The sequence below is a fragment of the Diabrotica undecimpunctata genome, chromosome 3 (assembly GCF_040954645.1).
Source record: "Diabrotica undecimpunctata isolate CICGRU chromosome 3, icDiaUnde3, whole genome shotgun sequence".
Lineage (NCBI taxonomy): Eukaryota > Metazoa > Arthropoda > Insecta > Coleoptera > Chrysomelidae > Diabrotica > Diabrotica undecimpunctata.
Window position 1 is genome coordinate 121,602,006 of NC_092805.1, and position 19,988 is coordinate 121,621,993.

Below are 19,988 nucleotides of genomic sequence, written 5' to 3' on the forward strand. Positions count from 1 at the left end.
CATGTCCGAGATACTGTAGCTTTCTTTCTTTAATTGTAAGTTCAACTTCCTTCTCTTTAACTATTCTTCTCAGAACTTCATTGTTCATAACTCTATCTATCCAGGCAACCCTCACAATTCTTCTATAGGTCCACATTTCAAAGGCGTTAAGTCGTTTCATTGTGTCTAGATTTAACGTCCATGATTCCACTCCATAGTACACGTACACTATATACGTAACATTTTGTTAGGCGGCGTACTTTAAGAGCTAATGTTAAATCTTTGCCACATAGGACCTTTTTCATTTTCATAAAATTAGAACGTGCTTTTTCGATTCTGACTGATTTCTGCAGTGCAGTCATTATTTTCTGTTATAAGTGTTCCTAGGTAAGTGTACTTTTTTACTCTTTCGATCTGCTGGCCTTCTACTGTCAAGATTTCGTTAGTATTATGGTTGTTTTTACAAATTTTTCATAAACTTCGTCTTTTTGATATTCAGCGAGAGTCGGTACTCCCTACTACACATTACTATTTTACTTATGAGTCTTTCCAGGTCTTATAAACTATCGGCTATTATTACTGTATCATCTGCATATCTGATGTTGTTAACTAAGACTCCATTTACTCTTATGCCGACTGTTTCATCTTCCAGAGTTTCTCGAATTATCTCTTCAGAATAAGCGTTAAATAATAGAGGTGATAGTATGCAGCCTTACCTGACTCCTCTCTTTATTTCTATTTCTTCAGATGTCTCTTTTTCAATTCGTACTATTGCTCGCTGATTGTAATAAAGGTTTGGTATTAGCCTTAAATCTCTTTCATCTAGGTTTTTATTTTTTAGAATTTCCATGAGTCGGTCATGTTTTACTTTATCAAACGCTTTATTGTAGTCTATAAAAATGACGTAAAAGGGCGGTTAACATCCAAACATCTCTGCGTCAGCACGTTGAAGGAGAATAGTGCCTCTCTGGTACCCATACCATTGCGGAACCCATATTGTGTGTCACTAATATCCAGCTCCAGTTTAGTGTGAATTCTGGCGTGGATAATTTTCAAAAGAATTTTCAAGGTATGTGACATTAAGCTTATGGTTCGATAGTCACTGCACTCTTTGACATTCACTTTCTTTGGCAAACACACAAATGCTAATGTCAACATTTTTCTAGGGATGATTCCCGTAGTATAGATAGCGTTGAACAGTTCTAATATTATGTCTAGGTTTTTCTCGTTCACCAACTTTAATAGCTCGCTTGGTAATTTATCTGGACCAGCAGATTTATTGGTTTTCATTGACATTAATGCCTGACTAACCTCTAATTTGGTTATCTCTGGGCCTACATCTCCCGTTTGGCTCTCTACAGATGTACTAGCTTCTCTCTGGTCATGAAATAATTCCTCGATGTACTCTTTCCATCGTCGTAGTTTTTTTTCTGTCTCCAATATAATATTTCCATTTTTGTAGATTAAAGTTATCATATCTGTTTTGTAGTTCTTCTATTTCTTTACATTTTTCAGAGAAGTAGGTTTCTTTAGCCTCCCTAATTTTTCTTCTTATTTGGTTTTGAAGCTGTTTATAGAGGATCGTATTGATGGTTTTGTTTTTTCTTAGCAGTTGGCGCATAAATCTGAATTAAGTTCATTTTTCCATGGGTTGTTACTATCTGCAGCATTATAATTCTTTCGGACATCGGAACGAAGTCTGTTACTGATCTCGCTACTTTTTCATTGAGGATCATAGCAACTCCATATCTGTGTTGAGTGTCGCTGCTTCCAGAATAATTCGTCCATTGTCTGTATTGAGTTCGCCAGAGCTGATCCATCTTGTATCGCTTATTCAGAATATATCAATCTCCAGTCGCAACATCTCTTGCTGTATATTCCTCAGTTTCTCAGGTTCATACATACTTCTAACGTTCCATGTAGCGATTTTGCAAATGGATTTGTATATATTTAGTGAACAGGGATTTCGCTGGCTAACGGCCTGGGAAGCCCTGTCGTTACTGTTGTTTCTTCCCCTGCCGAATCTTGGCATCCGAGAACCATGATTAGTAGGTTGTTGATTGTCATTTTTATAAGCCATGACGATTCTAGGGATACTCCATGAGTCTTTAATGCAGTGGTTTCTCGTTGCCTTCTGCATTCTTCTGCCGTTGACCAATTTATTGGTTCTTCCGCCTTTGGAGTCGATTTCTCAGCTCCAGGATAAAAGAGTGTCCTACTATTTACCGACTCATCCGCCCGAAGCCGTTGGTCGGTAAGCAGGGGATTGCTTATACCGGCAATCATTCGGTGAATTACCTGTTGGTCCATGGCAGGTATTTTATTTCCCTCCTACCCACTGGTAAACCGGGTCGGGCATTTCCCTATCTGCCACCTGGGGATGCACTTTCTAGGACTTACAGGTTCTACTGAGAGATTCCTACCAGATAAGTACTCCGTATTTTCCCAAGAAACTAACTCTGGATACCTGTATTGATAGGTTAACTTTCATTATTGGCTCACTAATTGGTTACCAAGTTGTTATATAACCATATATTTTCTAAACCTTCGGTGTATGAAGATTGATACTAACTGCTGTGCTCTCTTTCCTTTAGTGAACCCCACTATAGAAGTGATAATATTTTCCCGAAACTTTCTGATTTTCTACCTTTTTCTTGGTTTCTATTATCACTGCAATATCAATATTTATCCTGTATTCCTCACTTAACACTTCATTTATTTTATTGAAGAGACTTTGTACATTCCATGTTTTACAATTCGTAATACTTTTCATAGCTTAGTTCGTCTTAAAGTGTCCTGTGTCGTCCGAGACTTTTTAATAGGTGTCTTAGCAAGATTTTTTTTACATAGGACACTGGGCTGGCCTGTCGCTATAACCTTCCTTTTTTATCCGGACTTGGAATCGATTTAAAATTTTACTTTTTTTAAAAATGGGATATTATTGAGATATGTAGATTGTTGCACATAATAAGAGTAGGAGGTGGTCAGTAGTTGGGTCATTTATATATGAGGTTGTTATGGCTGCTCAATGATGATCGAATACCAAGAGACGTAATACGTCACTGGTTGGGACATTGGGAACGGATTGCTTATTGGATCTTGGTTTGACTATAATGAATGTAACATCGCCGACGTACTTAAATTGTTATAAATAAGTAGGTTCTTATGGAAAACTTTCGGTAAACTGTTAAATATAGCATATTGGCAATATAATCTGCCAATTAAAACAAGTGTCAGCTTGCGAGTATGAAATCGGCCTTTTCCGACAAAAGCCACCCGCCTAATTTCTTTTTACAAACATTTCACTATTTAAAGTTATCATTTTATTTGTAGTGGTAACTCCATCTTCAAATAAACATTCCAAGGATTAAATCCCTTTCAGTAATTCCTACTAACACTAAATCATCAGCATACATTAAGCACCATAGAATGTCGTTTCCCTGTTCTTCATCATCATCATCATCATCATTAACTTGTATGGGTCCACTACTGGACATAGGTCTCCCTCAGCTCTTTCCATTTGTCCCTATTTTGTGCGGCTTGCTAACACGCTTCAGGTCGTCAGTCCATCTAGTTGGTGGGAGTCCTCTGCTTCGTAGTGCTTCTTGTCTTGGTCTCCACTCGACGATACGTTTTCTCCATCGGTTGTCTGATAATCTGGCGGCATGTCCTGTCCATTTCCATTTTAGTGGCGTGAGTTTTTTGATGACGTCTGTTGTTTTTGTTCTACGACGTATTTCTTCGTTTGGGATTCGGTCTCTCACAGAGATACCCAACATCTGGCGCGCCATAGACCTCTGAGTCACGCTAATCTTATTCACTAGGTACCTTTTGTGTGAGTGTTAATGTTTCCGCTCCATAAGTGAGTACAAGTAAAAGTTTCCCTGTCGGGAGTGAATAAATAAGGACTAAGCACTGAGCCCTGATGCAATCCTACTTTCACATGCATTTATCAGTATCTCCCAGTCCTGTTCTAAAACTATTTATTTTTCCCTCATACATGTCACAATCTTTACATACTCACCGGGAACTCCTTTCATATTGAGCGCTCACTTATTTATCTCTGGAATAGTTTAGACTGCTTTCAAAAAATTCTTTTTGGATTTCAAGTGGGGTAGATGACTTATCATAATTTTAGTTTGATTATCTATTTCCCTAACCCATTTTAACCTTTTAATTTTTAGTTATCAGTGTTAATATAAAATATATTATTTCTGTACACTTCTATTTTCATATAATAGTAATTATTTTGATCTGTCAATATCTGTTTTTTTTTATTAAAAATGTAGGAAATAAAAAATAAAACGAGAAAATACCTTTACAATAAAATTCATTTATTATGATAAAATTTAGCCATTTTAGGAACTATTTATATTTAGATTAGAACCAATACTTCGCAACATACTCTGGAACATGTTTTTGTTATCATTTTTTTCGTCACCTTTATCACTATTCTCAGAAGAATTATTTTCAGATAGTAGTGGTTTGACTCGTTTTCTTGTAATAAAGATATTACAAGCAAATTTTAATTCCACTTTTAACGCTTCCATATAAGGTATCTGCAAAATAAATAAAATTATTGCTGGTTAATAATAATATATTATACAAGTTGTATGCAAAGTAATCTGGAATGTTGAAGTGAGCGATTCGTCATTAAATTTTAAGAATAAAACTTTCTATAAATATATACGATAAGTATGTATAGAATTTTTAGCTCACACAATTTATTAGTCATGGTTGACAAAATTAATAAAAATAAATATGCTTCAAGCAATAAAACACTGAACACAAATTTTAATTATAAATAATTCACTACAGCTGTTTCAGCAGAGTGCATTTCTCAAGTGAGCTATTTTTGTTATGCGTCCAATACTTTATAGTCTGTAACTAAATAAGTTGAGGAGGGAAGAACTGTTTGTCTCAAGTTGGTCATTCAGAATTTTATCTGTATTTTTTAATTTATTAATTTCCATAGATGGGGGATAAAGGGGCAGAATGTAAAAACATGGAGTTGATTAAAGTATACTCCAATTAGCCTCTTCTATTCAAATCCGACTCTCATCTTCACGCTGGTGTCCCCTGTAAACCGAGCAACCCAACTGGATATCCGGTATCCAACCAAGGTGGAAAGTTGGGTCGGGAACTGACGAGAGCGGGTGAAATGGCCCTCCGAAAAGGAGGTTTGGCGTTGGGTTAACTACCCAACCCTGTAAAAAACCTTTTGTTATGAGAGCTACAAAGAAAGAAACCGGACTGTCGAACCTACGACGAACTTGCAAACGAAATAAGGATAATGATTTAAAAATTTGCATGTAGAGCGTAAGAAGCCTTTATCAGCCTGGAGCCAGGGCTCTGCTCATACAAGAAATGAATAAAGCCAAAGCAGATATCATTGCTTTACAGGAAATAAGGTGGACTAGCTTAGGTATCCTGGAAAAAAATAACTGCAATATTTACTACAGTGGACATCCTACCTCACACAAATTTGGTACCGGATTTATTGTAAGCAACAAGGTCAAACATAGTGTAATCGATTTCAAAGTTATTGATCATACGATCAATACGATCATACGATCAACACGAAAAAAAAAAAAAAAGAAAAATCTATCTCAAATAAAATCGGAGAAGATCAGGCGGGGTTCACGGCAGGAAGATCTTGCATAGACCACATATATACACTCCAACAATTAATTGAAAAAAAAAAATGGCAAAAAATAGATCAGTATACATGGCATTCATAGATTAAAAAAAGGCATATGACACGGTCCCCAGAAAACAACTATGGAACACGATGAAGGAAATCTCGGAATAACTCAGAGGTTACTAGAAGCCGTAAAAAACCTTTACAACAACAAGGTAAAAGTTAAAACCGGCAATAAATACTCCAACGAATTTAAGACCACAAAAGGCTTATTGCAGGGATGCTCTACATCTCCGACACTGTTCAAGATATTCCTCGAACAAATATTAAAACCACGGAAAAGGAAATGTGAAGGGATAGAAATACCAATCCGGGACAACTTCTGTACACATTAAGCTTTGCAGATGACCAAGTGGTAACGGCTCAAGATGAAGAAGCTCTGTGCTATATGCTCCGAAAATTAGAAAAGGAATACACAAAAAATGGACTGGAAATAAATCTAGAAAAGACCGAATATTTAACAACAGAGCAAGAACCAGTGAGAAACTTGGAAATGGACGATAATAGGGAAATTAACGGCACTGACAAATTCAAATAATTAGGATTCATACTCTCAAAAAATGGAACCACCGAGCAAGAGATAACCAGCAGATTAGCATAGACAAACACATGTATTAAACAAATGAATGGGGTACTGTGGGATAGACAGATTACCAGAAATACAAAGAAGAGAATTTATAACACCTTGGTACGCAGTATAATGACCTATGGAGCAGGCAGAGAATTGGGTAATAAATAAACGAAACAGGTCCAAAATCACAGCAACTGAAATGGACTTCATGAGAAGAAGCTGCAGAGTGACAAAAATGGATCGCATCAGAAATGAGGAGATAAAATGAAGAATAGCAGTAGAACAAAACATACTCAGCTACATCGAAGAAAAACGTTTAATTTGGTATGGACATGTGAAAAGAACAGATCATACAAGGTGGATAGCAAAGATTTCGGATTGGAGCCCAAAAGAAAGGAGGAAAAGAGGTAGACCTCGAAGGTCATGGAGGGATGAAGTGAACGAGGCCATGTAAAGACGAGACCTTAGAGATTAAGAATGGCAGAACAGAAAGGACTGGAGACGTTGGCTGAAAGAAGGAAGGCGGAGACAGCTGTAAAAATCCTTATATAGATAGATAGATGATCATACGATATGTTGAATAAGACTTAAAGGGAAGTTCGCTAATGTTAGCATTTTTAGCATCCATGCTACAACGAAAGAAAAAGAGGATGATGAAAAAGACATGTTCTATGAGGCACTAGACCGGGAGTATGATGAGTGCCTAAAAAATGACATCAAAATAATAGCAGGAGACTTTAATGCCAAATTCGGAAGAGAGAATATATTTTCGCCCACCATCGGAAAAGAGAGCTTATAAGTAGACTCTAATGATAACGGTCTATGAATTGTAAACTTTGCGATGTCTAAGAACATGGTAATAGCTGGGACACGATTTCCTCATAAAGGTATACATAAGGGAACTTGGAAATCTCCTGATAATGAAACGATTAACAAAATAGATCATATATTCATCGATGCAAGACACTGCTCTAACTTATTAGATGTGAGGTCTTTTTGAGGAACAAACATAGATAGTGATCAATCACTATTTAGTTAGAGCATGATATAAAGAAAAAATATCAAATTTAAAAGAGGAGATCGGGAGAAAGAGAGAAAAAATCAATATTAATAAACTAACAGATCCTAACATTGAAAACGTATACAGACAGCAAATAGAAGATCAAATAAAGAGAAAAAACTTAGAAGAAGAAGGAAGACATTAACCAACTATGGGCAAATATACCAGATAATTTTTAACAGAAATCGGTTGAAATATTGGGCAAAAACAAGTCAGAAAAAAGAAATCATTGGTTTGATCATGAGTGCGAAATGGCCACAAATAGAAAGAACGCAGCATATCAAAAAACCATCGATGCAGGTTGTACACGGAGAAAAAAGAAGAGTATGGACGTCTTAGAAGAGAGGAAAAACGTATCCATCGACGTAAGAAGAGGGAATACGAACAGAACACTCTCAATGAGATACAAAGTTCGACAAACCACCCCTAAGGTAAAAGCACACTTCGGCATAGTATAGATTTTGAAGTTAAGGGTAAATAGAGGTTAATTCCAAAATTTTATCAAAATCCATATTTTTACTGTGATACACTGGACTATTAGGAAATTGTGTGTTTTTTCTACAAGTATATTCTATATCTTGACTGTAAATTTATTTAATACGAAAATTTTAAAATTAAATAAAACATTTTAAGTTATTGTTCATATACTTACATGTTCTTCAACAGAAACATTTCTGCAGTTCCAAAGAAATTCTAGTACAGCAAATGTACACGACAGACCTATGCCAATTCCTAATACTAAGAACACACCGCCGACATTGGCTAGGCCCAACTTAAGACTGTCTCCCTCATCAGCTTGCTAAAAAAAATATAAATTTTCATCCACGATTTATTTTAAGGATAAACTTAAACAAAAATGAAGTTTGGTGCAAACATAAAAAGGAAACAACTATAACTGACTTTCAGAATACGTCCAGTTTTTTTACTATGTTTTAGTTACACTGCGTCTAACGACGTTTATAATTTTACAGTAATATTTTTTGTTTTTGGTTATTCTTTTTCTTGTAGTTTCTTCTCCAATTGGAGGTTGGCTATCATGACAGTTATCCGTAACTTATTGGCGGCTTCTCTGAAAAGATCTACTGAGCTGCAACTATACCACTCTCTTAGGTTTCTCAGCCAGGAAATTCTTCGTCTTCCTATGGATCTTTTACCCTTAATTTTACCTTGCAATATGAGCCTTAATATCTCATATTTCGCACCTCTGGTAATGTGGCCTAAATATTCCAGCTTTCTTGTTTTGATGTGCTTTATGACCTACTTCTATGACCTTTTCGCTTCTACAACGTTCATTTGTAGTCCATATTTTATACTGACTTGATGTAATCTATTTACTAAGCGTTGCAGTACTTCTAGACTGTCTGCAAAAACAACGGTGTCGTCTGCGAATCTTATATTGTTCGATTTTTCCGTTTATTGATACAACCTCTTGTTCCTCTAATATTACTTTCTTAAAAATAGCTCCGCTTTACAGATTGAATAACAATGGGGACATCACGCAACCCTGTCTAACACCTCTTTTGATTTCTATAGTTTCTGTATCGACATTTTCGATTCTAACCTTTGCTTTTTGATTGCAGTACAGATTGACAATAGCCCGTATATCTCGACTATCCACATTCTTTTCTTTTACCAGTCTTACGAGTTTCTGATGTCGTACTCTATCAAAAGCCTTTTGATAATCTATAAAGCAGAGATAGGGATCCTGGTTTATATCTAGTCGTCTTTGTGCGAGAATGTTAAAAGCGAACAGAGCCTCTCTCGTTCCTCTTCTTCCTCTGAATCCAAACTGGGTATCACGTATATATATTCTTCTATTTTTTTGTATAGTCTTCCATGTATTATTTTGAGAAATATCTTAAGTGTGTGGCTTATTAAGGAAATTGTTTTGTACTTGGAGCATTCTGTCGCATGTACTGACTTTGGTAGTGTTACAAACGTGGACAGCAACCAATCTTCGAGTATTACTCCTGTTGTATATACTTTGTTGAATAGATCTAAAAGTATATGCAGTGTTTCTTCGTCAATGCTTTTGATTAGCTCTGTGGGTATCTGATCTGGGCTTACTAATTTTGCGCTCTTTGCATTTCTAATTGCCTATTCTAATTCGCACATTATTATTTTCGGTCCTGTTTGTTACTGTGGGTCTTCTTGTATCATTCTATCATTGTCGAATAGTTTCATTATGTATTCTTGCGAAAATCTCAGTTTATCTTTGATGTCTGCAATGAGATTACCATTATCATCTTTGAGTATCCCATAGTGTGTTCGCTTTTTGGTATTTGTTAGTACTTTTATTTTTTTATATATATTAAAGCTGTGGTATTTTCTGTTATACTCTTCTATTTCTATGCATTGATCTGTTAACCACTTTTCCTTGGCCTTTTTTATCTCTATTTTAATTATACTTTGTAGTTCTTGATATTTTGGCTCATTTCTCCCTTTGGCTTTTCTCCTCTCTTCCATTAATGCTAGAATATCTGAAGTCATCCACTTCTGTTTTTTAATTGTCTTTTCAGGCTTTAAATTTTCTTCTGCAGCCTTTAGTAGTGCCTTCTGAATATTGCTCCACTTTTCATTGACATCTTCTGATATTAAGATTTCTTCTCCTACTTCTGTTAGATTTGAGTTAACTTGTTGGAATACTTTTTGATTATTACATTTTTGCAATTCTTGTTTTTAGCAACTTTGATCTAATAATTAAGCTTGCTTGAATCTTAGTATTTATTTCCTGATATATAGATCCGCATCCGGTCTAGCTTACATATGGAGGGGCTCTGAATCGAGTAGAGGCCTTTCAGTACTTTTTATAAGACATACTAGGCGGGGAACTCCGATACGGTATGTCCTAATGACTGATACGAAACATTCCTCTAGATACCCAGGACAAGTACGAATAAAGGTCTAGCCAAATAAGTATCTGTGGTTTAACTGAGGATGTGACATTAGGCAACAGGAATGTCAGTACTGAATTAAGGCTGTTGGGATGATCTTTAGTAGGCTTGGAATCAGACACTCACGGGCGACAATCACATATTGATTCACCTGGTCGTAACACTATGACGCGGAAAGCAATAAGACACTACCGCATTCATTCTTATTAAGACAAACACTGGTAGTGAAAACCAAAAACAAGGGATGTAAAGAATTTACCTGATACAAGTTAGTACCTACCCGAAAGTGAACACGTCCAAAACTATTAAGATCGAAACACGGAATGTTCAAAACTACTTAAAAAACGAAGCGAGAGTAGCAATAGCATCAAGCTCAACTTGATGCCAGGAAAGGTGAAGCCAATATATATAAAATAGCCAAATATAGATCAAAGAAAGCAAAAGATTTTAAACAGACTAGAGATGAAAATACTAAAATACTTTGACAGTTTATTAAATAAAGAATTTGACAGAAAGCTGTTATAAAAATAGCTATGATGTACAAAACAGAATTTTAGGCAGTTAAAATGAAAGAAGAAAAACCGAATGCATGTAGCGGAAATAAGAAAACTTAAATGGTTGAGGGGAGTAACAAAAAAGGATACAATCAAGAATAACGGCCTGTAATCTTAATGGGTTATAAATAAAGTTTATAGATTTGTTTAGTATTCGATGTCTTTTCATTGATCACTTTTTATTATAGATTTTTTAATTTTTATTCAAGATATTTGTACTGGAGTGAAATTACTTTTTGGTTATTATTCATTTTCAAATTTCAAGCATAACTAAGGATATAGATAAAGTAAAGGCCATGCATCAAGACCGGTTTCCCATTTAATTCTAATAACTTTATTACAAGTAGACTAAGTAAGCGAAGATAGATATTACATCTTTATGTATAACATTTTACTACTCGATTATGTCAATCGGCGCTGCTTAACAAGTTTTTGCTATGATACGGAATATAATATTATCGTAGTTACTTATACAGTGAATTTATTAACAAACACGTTTTAATGATTTTTTATTTAATTTCTTGTGGTGTATAGTGTAGGTTTACCAAATAATCAAAGTTATGCCATTACAAGAACATATTATTATTAAAAAAATAAGGTTACATCCGCATAAATACCATTAAAAAATGATTCATGATATCTAAAAACTATTATCTACAAAGAAATATGTAGTGCGTCGGCGATATCTGTGAAGATCATATTACCATCAAATTCATACTTGTCATCATATATTACATTTTTGTTGATGGTTAAAAATTAAATGATCTGGTATTATTTAATATCTTAGTGGGAATTACATACAGTGCAACGCGATTATCCAAGCTAATTGGGACCGCGCATATTTCGGATACCGAAAAACTCGGATAATCCGGGTATTTGCTTAAAATAACAAATATTCAACAGTTATGAAGTATGTAATTAGTTTATTATGTACATTTGAAGTATGTAAACCTGTATACAGAGTAGATAGTTAAAATATATAGATCGGAAAACATTTACGTACTGGATCATCTTCATGTTTTAAAAAAGTCTTAGATAGATTTCTGCGTTAAATTCTGCCCTCGTTTTGACGCTGAGATGTTGCGCGATCACTGAAGATGAAGGACGTCGGTAGGGGTTGACTCTTCCTGTTGCTCAATGTGGGCGGGGGCAGCTCAAATCTTCTTCAATCCTTCGGAGTGAGATATTTTCTCGATTATATCATCTGTATCATCCTCAGTCACATTGTGTGGGTTGATAACCATGTTGCATCATTAGTCAGTTCCATTTGCTAATCTTACACATAATCTACTCGTTGACGTCTTCGTAATTTATCAGCAGTTCCGTTGGTAACTGATTAGTGAGGTCTACTATTTCAGCAATACAGTTATTGTTATCTTTTCTATCACTTTTCGCTTCAATTTGAAAAAGCTTTCGCCACGACTGTTGCAAAGTTAATACTCTCACATTATCCCTTGCTGAAGTTATCCAGTAAGACACATTCTTAACGGTGATCTTTCTAAGGGCTGCTGTCACAGTCATTCGCTTATCCAACCAGGTCAACAACACATAAAGAAGTTTTCGACGATAGTTCCGTTGCATAGCCTCTAAAACTTCTTGGTCCAGAGGTTGAATAAGAGGTGTGACATTTGGTGACAAGACAATAGCTTTAATTTCACCACTAGCCAACGAGCTTGCATCTGGATGAGATGGCACGTTGTCCAAAAAAAGAATAACTTTTCTTGGTAGGTTTTTATTTTTTAAGCACGCCTCAACAATGCAAATGAACTCGTCAAAAACCAATCTTTAAAAATTTGGCAATCCACCGACGTACTATGTTCAATCCTGTACATGGTAGGTAGGCAGTGTACTTAAATATTTTTAAAAGCCCTTGGATTCTTTGATTTTACAATAAATAGAGGTCTTAATTTTAAGGATCCAGAAGAATTGCTATACATCAAAAGAGTTATTTCTTGTTCTTTGCTTTTTTGTATCCAGGCGCAGTTTTTTCACTTTGAGCTGCCAGTGTTTTGGCTGAAAGCATTTTGAAATTGAGACCGGTTTCGTCAAAATTTAAGATTTGGTCTGAACGTTGAGGCAATGCTCTAAAATGAGATCTCTCAATTTTAAATTAAACGGCTCAATTTCAGATGAATCGGCCTAAAGTTTTTTACCTGAAATATTCAGTTGTCAGATAAAATACCTCTTCTTCCATCTGTTGAGCCAACCATCATGTGCAGTAAAATTTTCTTTGCCTTCCTTAAACCGTTTGTGAAAATCCACAGCCTTAGCTTGAAGTATGTGGCTACTAATTGGACTTCCCAACCCTCGGAGATTGTAAAACCATAAAAATAAGGCTTCAAAAGTCTGTTCGTATTCTCCTTTCTTCCTAGTTTTCCGCAAAAAATCATTTCCACCCCTCACACTTTTATTAACCTATTGTTCAATATCGTTTCGTTTACGTCTCCAATGTCCCACAGTCAGTTCTCCATCACCTAGGTCACCAGCAATCTTCTTTACTGACTCACCCTGATCCAAGCGTCTTATAGCACTTAAGCTTGTTTCTAACGGTACGTTCATAACGGAGACCATCGCATCGTATCCTCGCCTAGATCATAGCACTGACAGCAAACGCTCGCATTTAAAATAATGCATTTATATTACTCGGCGATCGATACGATGGTCGGAGCGAGGGTCGGTGGTCGGCGCCTCGTAGTGTCGATCGTACAGTACTAGGGTCGAGGGTCGAAAAAATACTAAGCTCGAATACTATGGTCCGATACCTAGCGCTGGGCCTGGGCGATGCGCTTTGACAGTGAACGCTGGCATTTTTAAAATAATGCATTTATTTTACCTGGCAATGATAACATTATACCATCCTATAGTCCGAGCGAGGGTAGGCGCCACGTTATGAGCGCACACTAAAGAAACCACAACTCGTTTACGTTTTAAACTCATAGAAGACATTAATGAACTTGTAAGAGCTTACAGTGGGACTAGCCGAACAGCTAGCTGCGATGGCTCAAACTGACGGTTGGGGGAGCGGGTGGGGAGGCGGCCAGTAAAAGCTTAGTGGCTAGAACACTCGCTAGTGACTTATCTCTTCAGCGTACCAACAGCCAGCGCACACACTTTCACTTGATCTTGCTCTCCAAGCTAATTTATTACATAATTTGTTATTTTCTCCAAACTAAATTATTACATAATTGCTTGCGTCGTACGAAAAAGCACCAACGGACAGAGATAATCAGAGCACCGTACCGATATTATTTTAAGATAAATTTCTTGGTAATGAAAAGTACAAAACAAACTTAATAGACCTTCTCAAAACTGCAAAATCAGAAATAAGATTTAGTGTCGACCAGGCTGAATCTGATGCAGATACAGTTACCATCGGTTCTGCTCTTGCTGCATTCCAAGCCTATGACTTGTCCTTCTGTGACTGTCGTATTGTATTGTATTGTATTGTTCTGATGTCATTTTATTGTGAAATGACCAGAAAAAAAGTTAGAAGGCCCAAAAGAAAATTTATTCAAACATTTGTAGTTATTTTTGTCTATTACATTTTTATTTTCAATTTTACGAATAAAGTAATACATATAAAGTTGTAGAAAATTTTATTTCCTACAAATTATGTTTTATAAAATTTTCTGAATGGTTGCTAATTTACGAGATGCAGCGCTAAAACCCTTTGCCCCCTTTTCCCAAGATGGAAAAAATTATTGGATTATGAGAAAAAATACAGTTTTCGCCGCTTTACTGCTATATGCGTAATTTTTCTAAAAATAATAGCAGATTCGTATGCCTGGCGTCAAATGCTTTCATTAGAGTGGTTGGAAGGTAGGTTTATAAGAAAAAAACAGTTTTTGCCGCTTTATGCGTGATTTTTTTTCTAAAAAATAATCGCAGATTCGTATTCCTGGCGTCAAGACCTTTCATTAGAGTGGTTGGAAGGTAAGTTTATAAGAAAAAACAGCTTTTATACTAACCACCACCACACATCAAAAAATAAAATTGCGTCCTATCAAAAATGTAACTTGTCAATAAACTATTAGCGTAGTATAGTATAGTACACAGAATGATTACTATATTTAAAATGTCATTTTATAGGTCTTCATACACGACTTTTACTTTATGTACTTGTAGTAAAACTTGCTTTTAAAAAATTTTTAATATAGTATAAGAGTTTACATATTAAGTAACCAAATGCTTTCAGCAAGTTTAATATTTTTTATATTAATACTTACACCTTCGCAAGATGCTTCGTCTCTTTTTCTTTTCCACCATTTAGTTTTTAGTTCTCCAAGTTCCCCAGATTCCTGCATTTTTAAAACAGCTCTGTTTATAGCGCTTCTGTATGGAGAATCTATAATGAAAATAGGATAGAATAAATTGCAAATAAATAAAAATTTTATTTTTTATTTTAAATCAAAATAACCTAATACAGAGCACTAAAACAAGTGTTACCTCTCTTATTGCTTTAACTTTTTTTCAAACAGAAGCAAAGAGGGGTATATCAATTCTTAAAAACAGCTTTGTATGAATATGACATAAGAATTTCGAACCTTATGTGAGTGTCTCCGTGGACCAATTCATGTTCCTAGAAAAATTATTTAGGTAGGCCTTTACTATCCCTGGTGACATAGTGAGAGGAAACTCTGTCTTGCCGAAATATTACGATTTCATAAAATTCATGGGTCTTGCCTGTTTAAGCCAAATAGGCTGTCTGCCAAATACAAAATAAACATAGACAGACGCGCATTTACAACATGTTCAATTGGCAAATAAGCATCACAATTCACTCAACACGCGTTGAGATTTGTGATGTGACTACTGCTCTGTCCAAACCTGAAATATAACATTATTGTGCCCAGGGGATGCATAAAATAAGGACGAAGTTTTGGTTTAGATATAGCCATGCCACGGTATCGGCACACCATGTTTAGCATCTTAACTTATATATTAAATAGGCACGAGACAAAGAGATAACCAGGAAGAGGATGACTCAGAAATGAGACTCTTTTGAATGTACAAATAAAAATTTGAAGGGAAAGAGCAAAAGTCGTAAACCCTGTCCCAAAGAGATCTCAAAAACTAGAGAAAATTGTTAGAATAGAAAAGTTCAATGTCGTCTTGACACAAAATCTCTAATAGAATCTTATATATTCTCTATATAAAATATATAATATCTAAGGTATAATGAAAGATTTACGGAATTGGTAAATTAGGAATCGATACGAATAATTTACTATGGAATCACTAACAACACAAAAACGGGAGACTATTATTATCACTAACAACAGGAGAATTTTACTGTCATCATGGCATGTGGTTGTCTTTTTAAAGATGAATTACAAGATGATTTAATGTAATCGAATCTTAAAATAAAGTCGTCTCAGGTATAATATAGTAAAACGAATTGAATTATACCTTATGACGTTTACAAAGTAAAACAGTTCCCTTAAGTAAGCTTACAGAATTTTTACTGCTGTTAAAGTTTAGTGTTGTAAAGGTATTGTAAATTATTTAAACGATATTATGATTATGGGTAAAGATTTATAAAGATGTAATCTAGTTAGTGTATAATATCTCTGCTAATGGAATGTCAAAAATATAAAACAGAAGTGAGAGCATTCGTAGGAATATTAAAACACTATTCTAAATCTATGAAGACGACGACTTTGGCAACGGAATATGGAATTTATGCTGGGAACATGGAGTGTCAGAACGCTAAATAGACCAGGAACACAGAGGATCCTTCTACACGAACTGAAAAGATATAAAATAGGAATCACTGCAGTACAAGAAACTAAATGGTTGGGAAAAGGTATCCGGGACACTAAAACACACACTATACTGTATAGCGGTAAAGATGAAGGTAATAAAGAATTTGGAGTCGCCTTTATCATACATAATAAAATGAAGCACCTGATAACAGACTTTCAAGCTTTCAATGAAAGAATCTGCAAACTTAGGATAAAAACGCATTTCTTTAACATAACTCTTATAAATGTACACTGTCCCACAAAGAACAGGAGGAAGACACTAAGGTAGCTTTTTATCAAGATCTGGAACGAATCTATGACTCAATACCAAGAAATGACATGAAAATGGTGATAGGCGACACAAACGCCAATATCGGAAAAGAAGAAGAGTACATAGGGGTAATAGGGAAACATAGTTTGCATAGAGACACAAATGAGAATGGTCAGTTTCTAATAGATTTCGCAGCTGGAAAGAATATGATTATCAGTTCGACATGCTTCCCACATCGGGACATACATAAGGGCACATGGATATCACCTGACAGAAATACAATCAATCAAATAGACCATATAGTGGCTGAAAAAAGAATGGCGACAAGTATATTAGATGTAAAAAGCAGTCGTGGCGCAAGCTGTGACTCAGACCATCTGCTAGTACAGACACGGTTTAGATGCAAAATCAGTCGACAGGTAAAGGAAAAATATCCAAAACAAGAAAAACTAAACTTAGATAACCTAAAAGTGTCTGATTTACAAGAAAGATTTAAGAGAACAGTGGATGAAAAATTACTAGAAGAAAACAGAGCAGACTCCACAATAGAAAACCAATGGAACACCATAAGCAGTATCATACTCAACACAGCGAAAGAATTCCTAGGAACAAAGACATAACGGAGAGAAGAAACATGGTTCGATGAAGAATGCAAACAAGCTATACAGGAAAGAAATAAAGCACATAAGAATTACATACTCATACGTACTAGAGAGAGAAAAACAGAACTTGAGAACAAAATACGAAGAGCAGATAAACTGTGCAGGCAGAAAAAGAGAAAGTGCGAAAACCAACGGATACTAAACATAGAGAGGGAGTTTAGAGAAAACGAAACACGTAGTGCATACCAATTTATCAAACATCTAAGACAGAGATACAAACCGAAGACTAGCCTCTGCAAAAATAAGAAGGGTGAAATCATTAGCGATATGGACGAAATTAAGAGAACCTGGATGACATATTTTAAGGAATTACTAAACAAAGGGACACAACCACCATTACAACAACAGAGGCAGCAGCAGGCACGGCAGGAGGTAAAACAACAAGAACTGGGGGAAGATGGAGAAGAAAATGAATTAACTAGACCCCCAACGCTAAAGGAGGTCCAAACGGCAATCCACATACAAAAAAGCCATAAAGCGCCGGGAATAGGTAAAATACCGGCAGAACTACTCAAGCAAGGAATTTGACACAACAGATGTACAAGCTAATACGAGAGATATGGATAGAAGAAGAAATCCTCCAACAATCGAAGAAAAGTATAATCTGCCCTATTCATAAAAAAGGAGACAAACTGTTGTGTAAGAATTATAGAGAAATCTCTTTACTTTGTTCGGGATACAAAATACTCACAAACATCATTAATCGAAGACTCCAACCTCTCACGGAAAAAATCATCGGGGAATATCAAGCAGGGTTTAGGCAAAATAGATCTACCATTGACCAACTATTTACAGTTAAACAAATACTGGCCAAAGCATGGGAATATGACATGAACGTTTACAATCTCTTTGTAGATTTTAAACAAGCCTATGATTCAATAGATAGAACAATTCTACCTAATATATTGGAAGAATTTGGCATACCATCAAAATTAATACTACTAGTGCAAATGAAAATGACACAAACAGAAGCACAGGTATGTATTCAGGGACAGATCACTGATGCGTTTACGATAACGCAAGGACTGAAACAAGGCGACGGGCTGGCCCCAACGCTCTTTAATCTTGTTCTTGAATATGTAATTAGACGGTTGACGGTGAGCGGAAATAACATACTTACAAACAAATCTACCCAATTAGCAGCATACGCAGATGATATAAACATAATGAGCAGAACAGTGAATGCAGCGGAAGAAACCTACGTTGAGTTGAAACAAAGTGCAGAAGCAGTAGGGCTAGCAATAAATACAAGTAAAACATAACTACTCATACAAACCAGATCAAATAGACCGGCGCAACAACACTTTATTGACGATATAGAATATGTGAATAGATTCACATACCTAGGAATGGATCTGGTCGCAAGCAATGAAGAAGAACCGGAAATAAATAGAAGGCTTATGCTGGCAAATAAAGCGTATTTCGCGATGGGCCACATATTCAAATCGCGAGACGTACACCGGAAAACAAAACTCCGGGTCTATAAAACAATAATCAGGCCCATAGTAAGTTATGGTTGTGAAACATGGGTGGTGACACAGAAATCTGCCAATGCATTAGATGTGTTTGAAAGAAAAATATTACGTAGGATACTGGGCCCAATAAGTGAAAACAACAACTGGCGAATTAGGTATAATAGAGAAATATACGAGCAATATAGCGAACCAACTCTAGCACAATACACTAAACTGCAGAGATTACGGTGGGCAGGATACGTGGGCCGCATGCATGAGAATAGAATTCCCAGAAAATTACTAAATGCCAGAATGTAGGGAAAAGACCTGTTGGAAGACCTAACAAGTGATGTTAAGACGAAGTCGATGAGGATGCCATGAACTGCCTGGGAACGCGTTCATGGAAAAGAACAGCAGTAAATCGAAATGATTGGAGAAGCCTGTTGAAGGAGGCCAAGGCCCGATTTGGGCTGTAGTGCCATTGAATGGATGGATTCTAAATCTATCTCAAATTTGTCAATTCAACGAAACCGTTATACCTACACGTTACTAGAAAATGATAGATCTATCAAATATGCTACCGGCTAAATAGCTATGTGCTAAAGCCACACAAAAAAATCAAATGTGCCAAAGAGTGTGAAAAATTATTTGAATTTGCAAAGAAATGTTTTATCAGATTCTCTTCTTCTAAAGATGCCTATTTTCTAATGATGTTGGTGACCACATTGGCCCATCTCATTATATTCACAGCAGCTCGAAATAGATTAGTTGACGTTAGACCAGTCTATTTTCCAAGACTGACCAACCAGAATATACGTCTGCGTCCAGTCAACAAAGTCAGAATAGCCATGTTAGTGTCCAACATCCGTAACGGATAGGCATCATAAGAAGAAGTCCAGGGCCTCTCTTGCCCTCAATATTGCCATCTTGAGTTAACTGTAGAAGCCGTTATTTATTATTACGTATTATGTGCCCGAAGTAAGCCAATTTTCTGTTCTTTACGGTGTTAATAATTTCTTTGTCTTTTCATAGCCTCTGGAGAATAGCTATGTTAGTTGTATGGTGTATATATGAAAACCTTAACATACGTCACCCCAT

General features: G+C 35.8%; 1 protein-coding gene across 1 annotated transcript in view; it reads right to left on the minus strand.

Moving 5' to 3' along the window:
• Positions 1 to 4,292: 4,292 nt before the first annotated feature.
• Positions 4,293 to 19,988, minus strand: part of LOC140437334 (glutamate receptor ionotropic, kainate 2-like) — an 87,263-nt gene continuing 71,567 nt past the window's right edge. Inside the window, exons 15-17 of the mRNA XM_072526808.1 lie at positions 14,986 to 15,104; positions 7,964 to 8,110; positions 4,293 to 4,538 (exon numbers count right to left, since the gene is read on the minus strand). Coding sequence (XP_072382909.1) covers positions 4,338 to 4,538; positions 7,964 to 8,110; positions 14,986 to 15,104 — 467 coding nt within the window. The 3' untranslated portion in view covers positions 4,293 to 4,337. The remainder of the gene's footprint in view (positions 4,539 to 7,963; positions 8,111 to 14,985; positions 15,105 to 19,988) is intronic.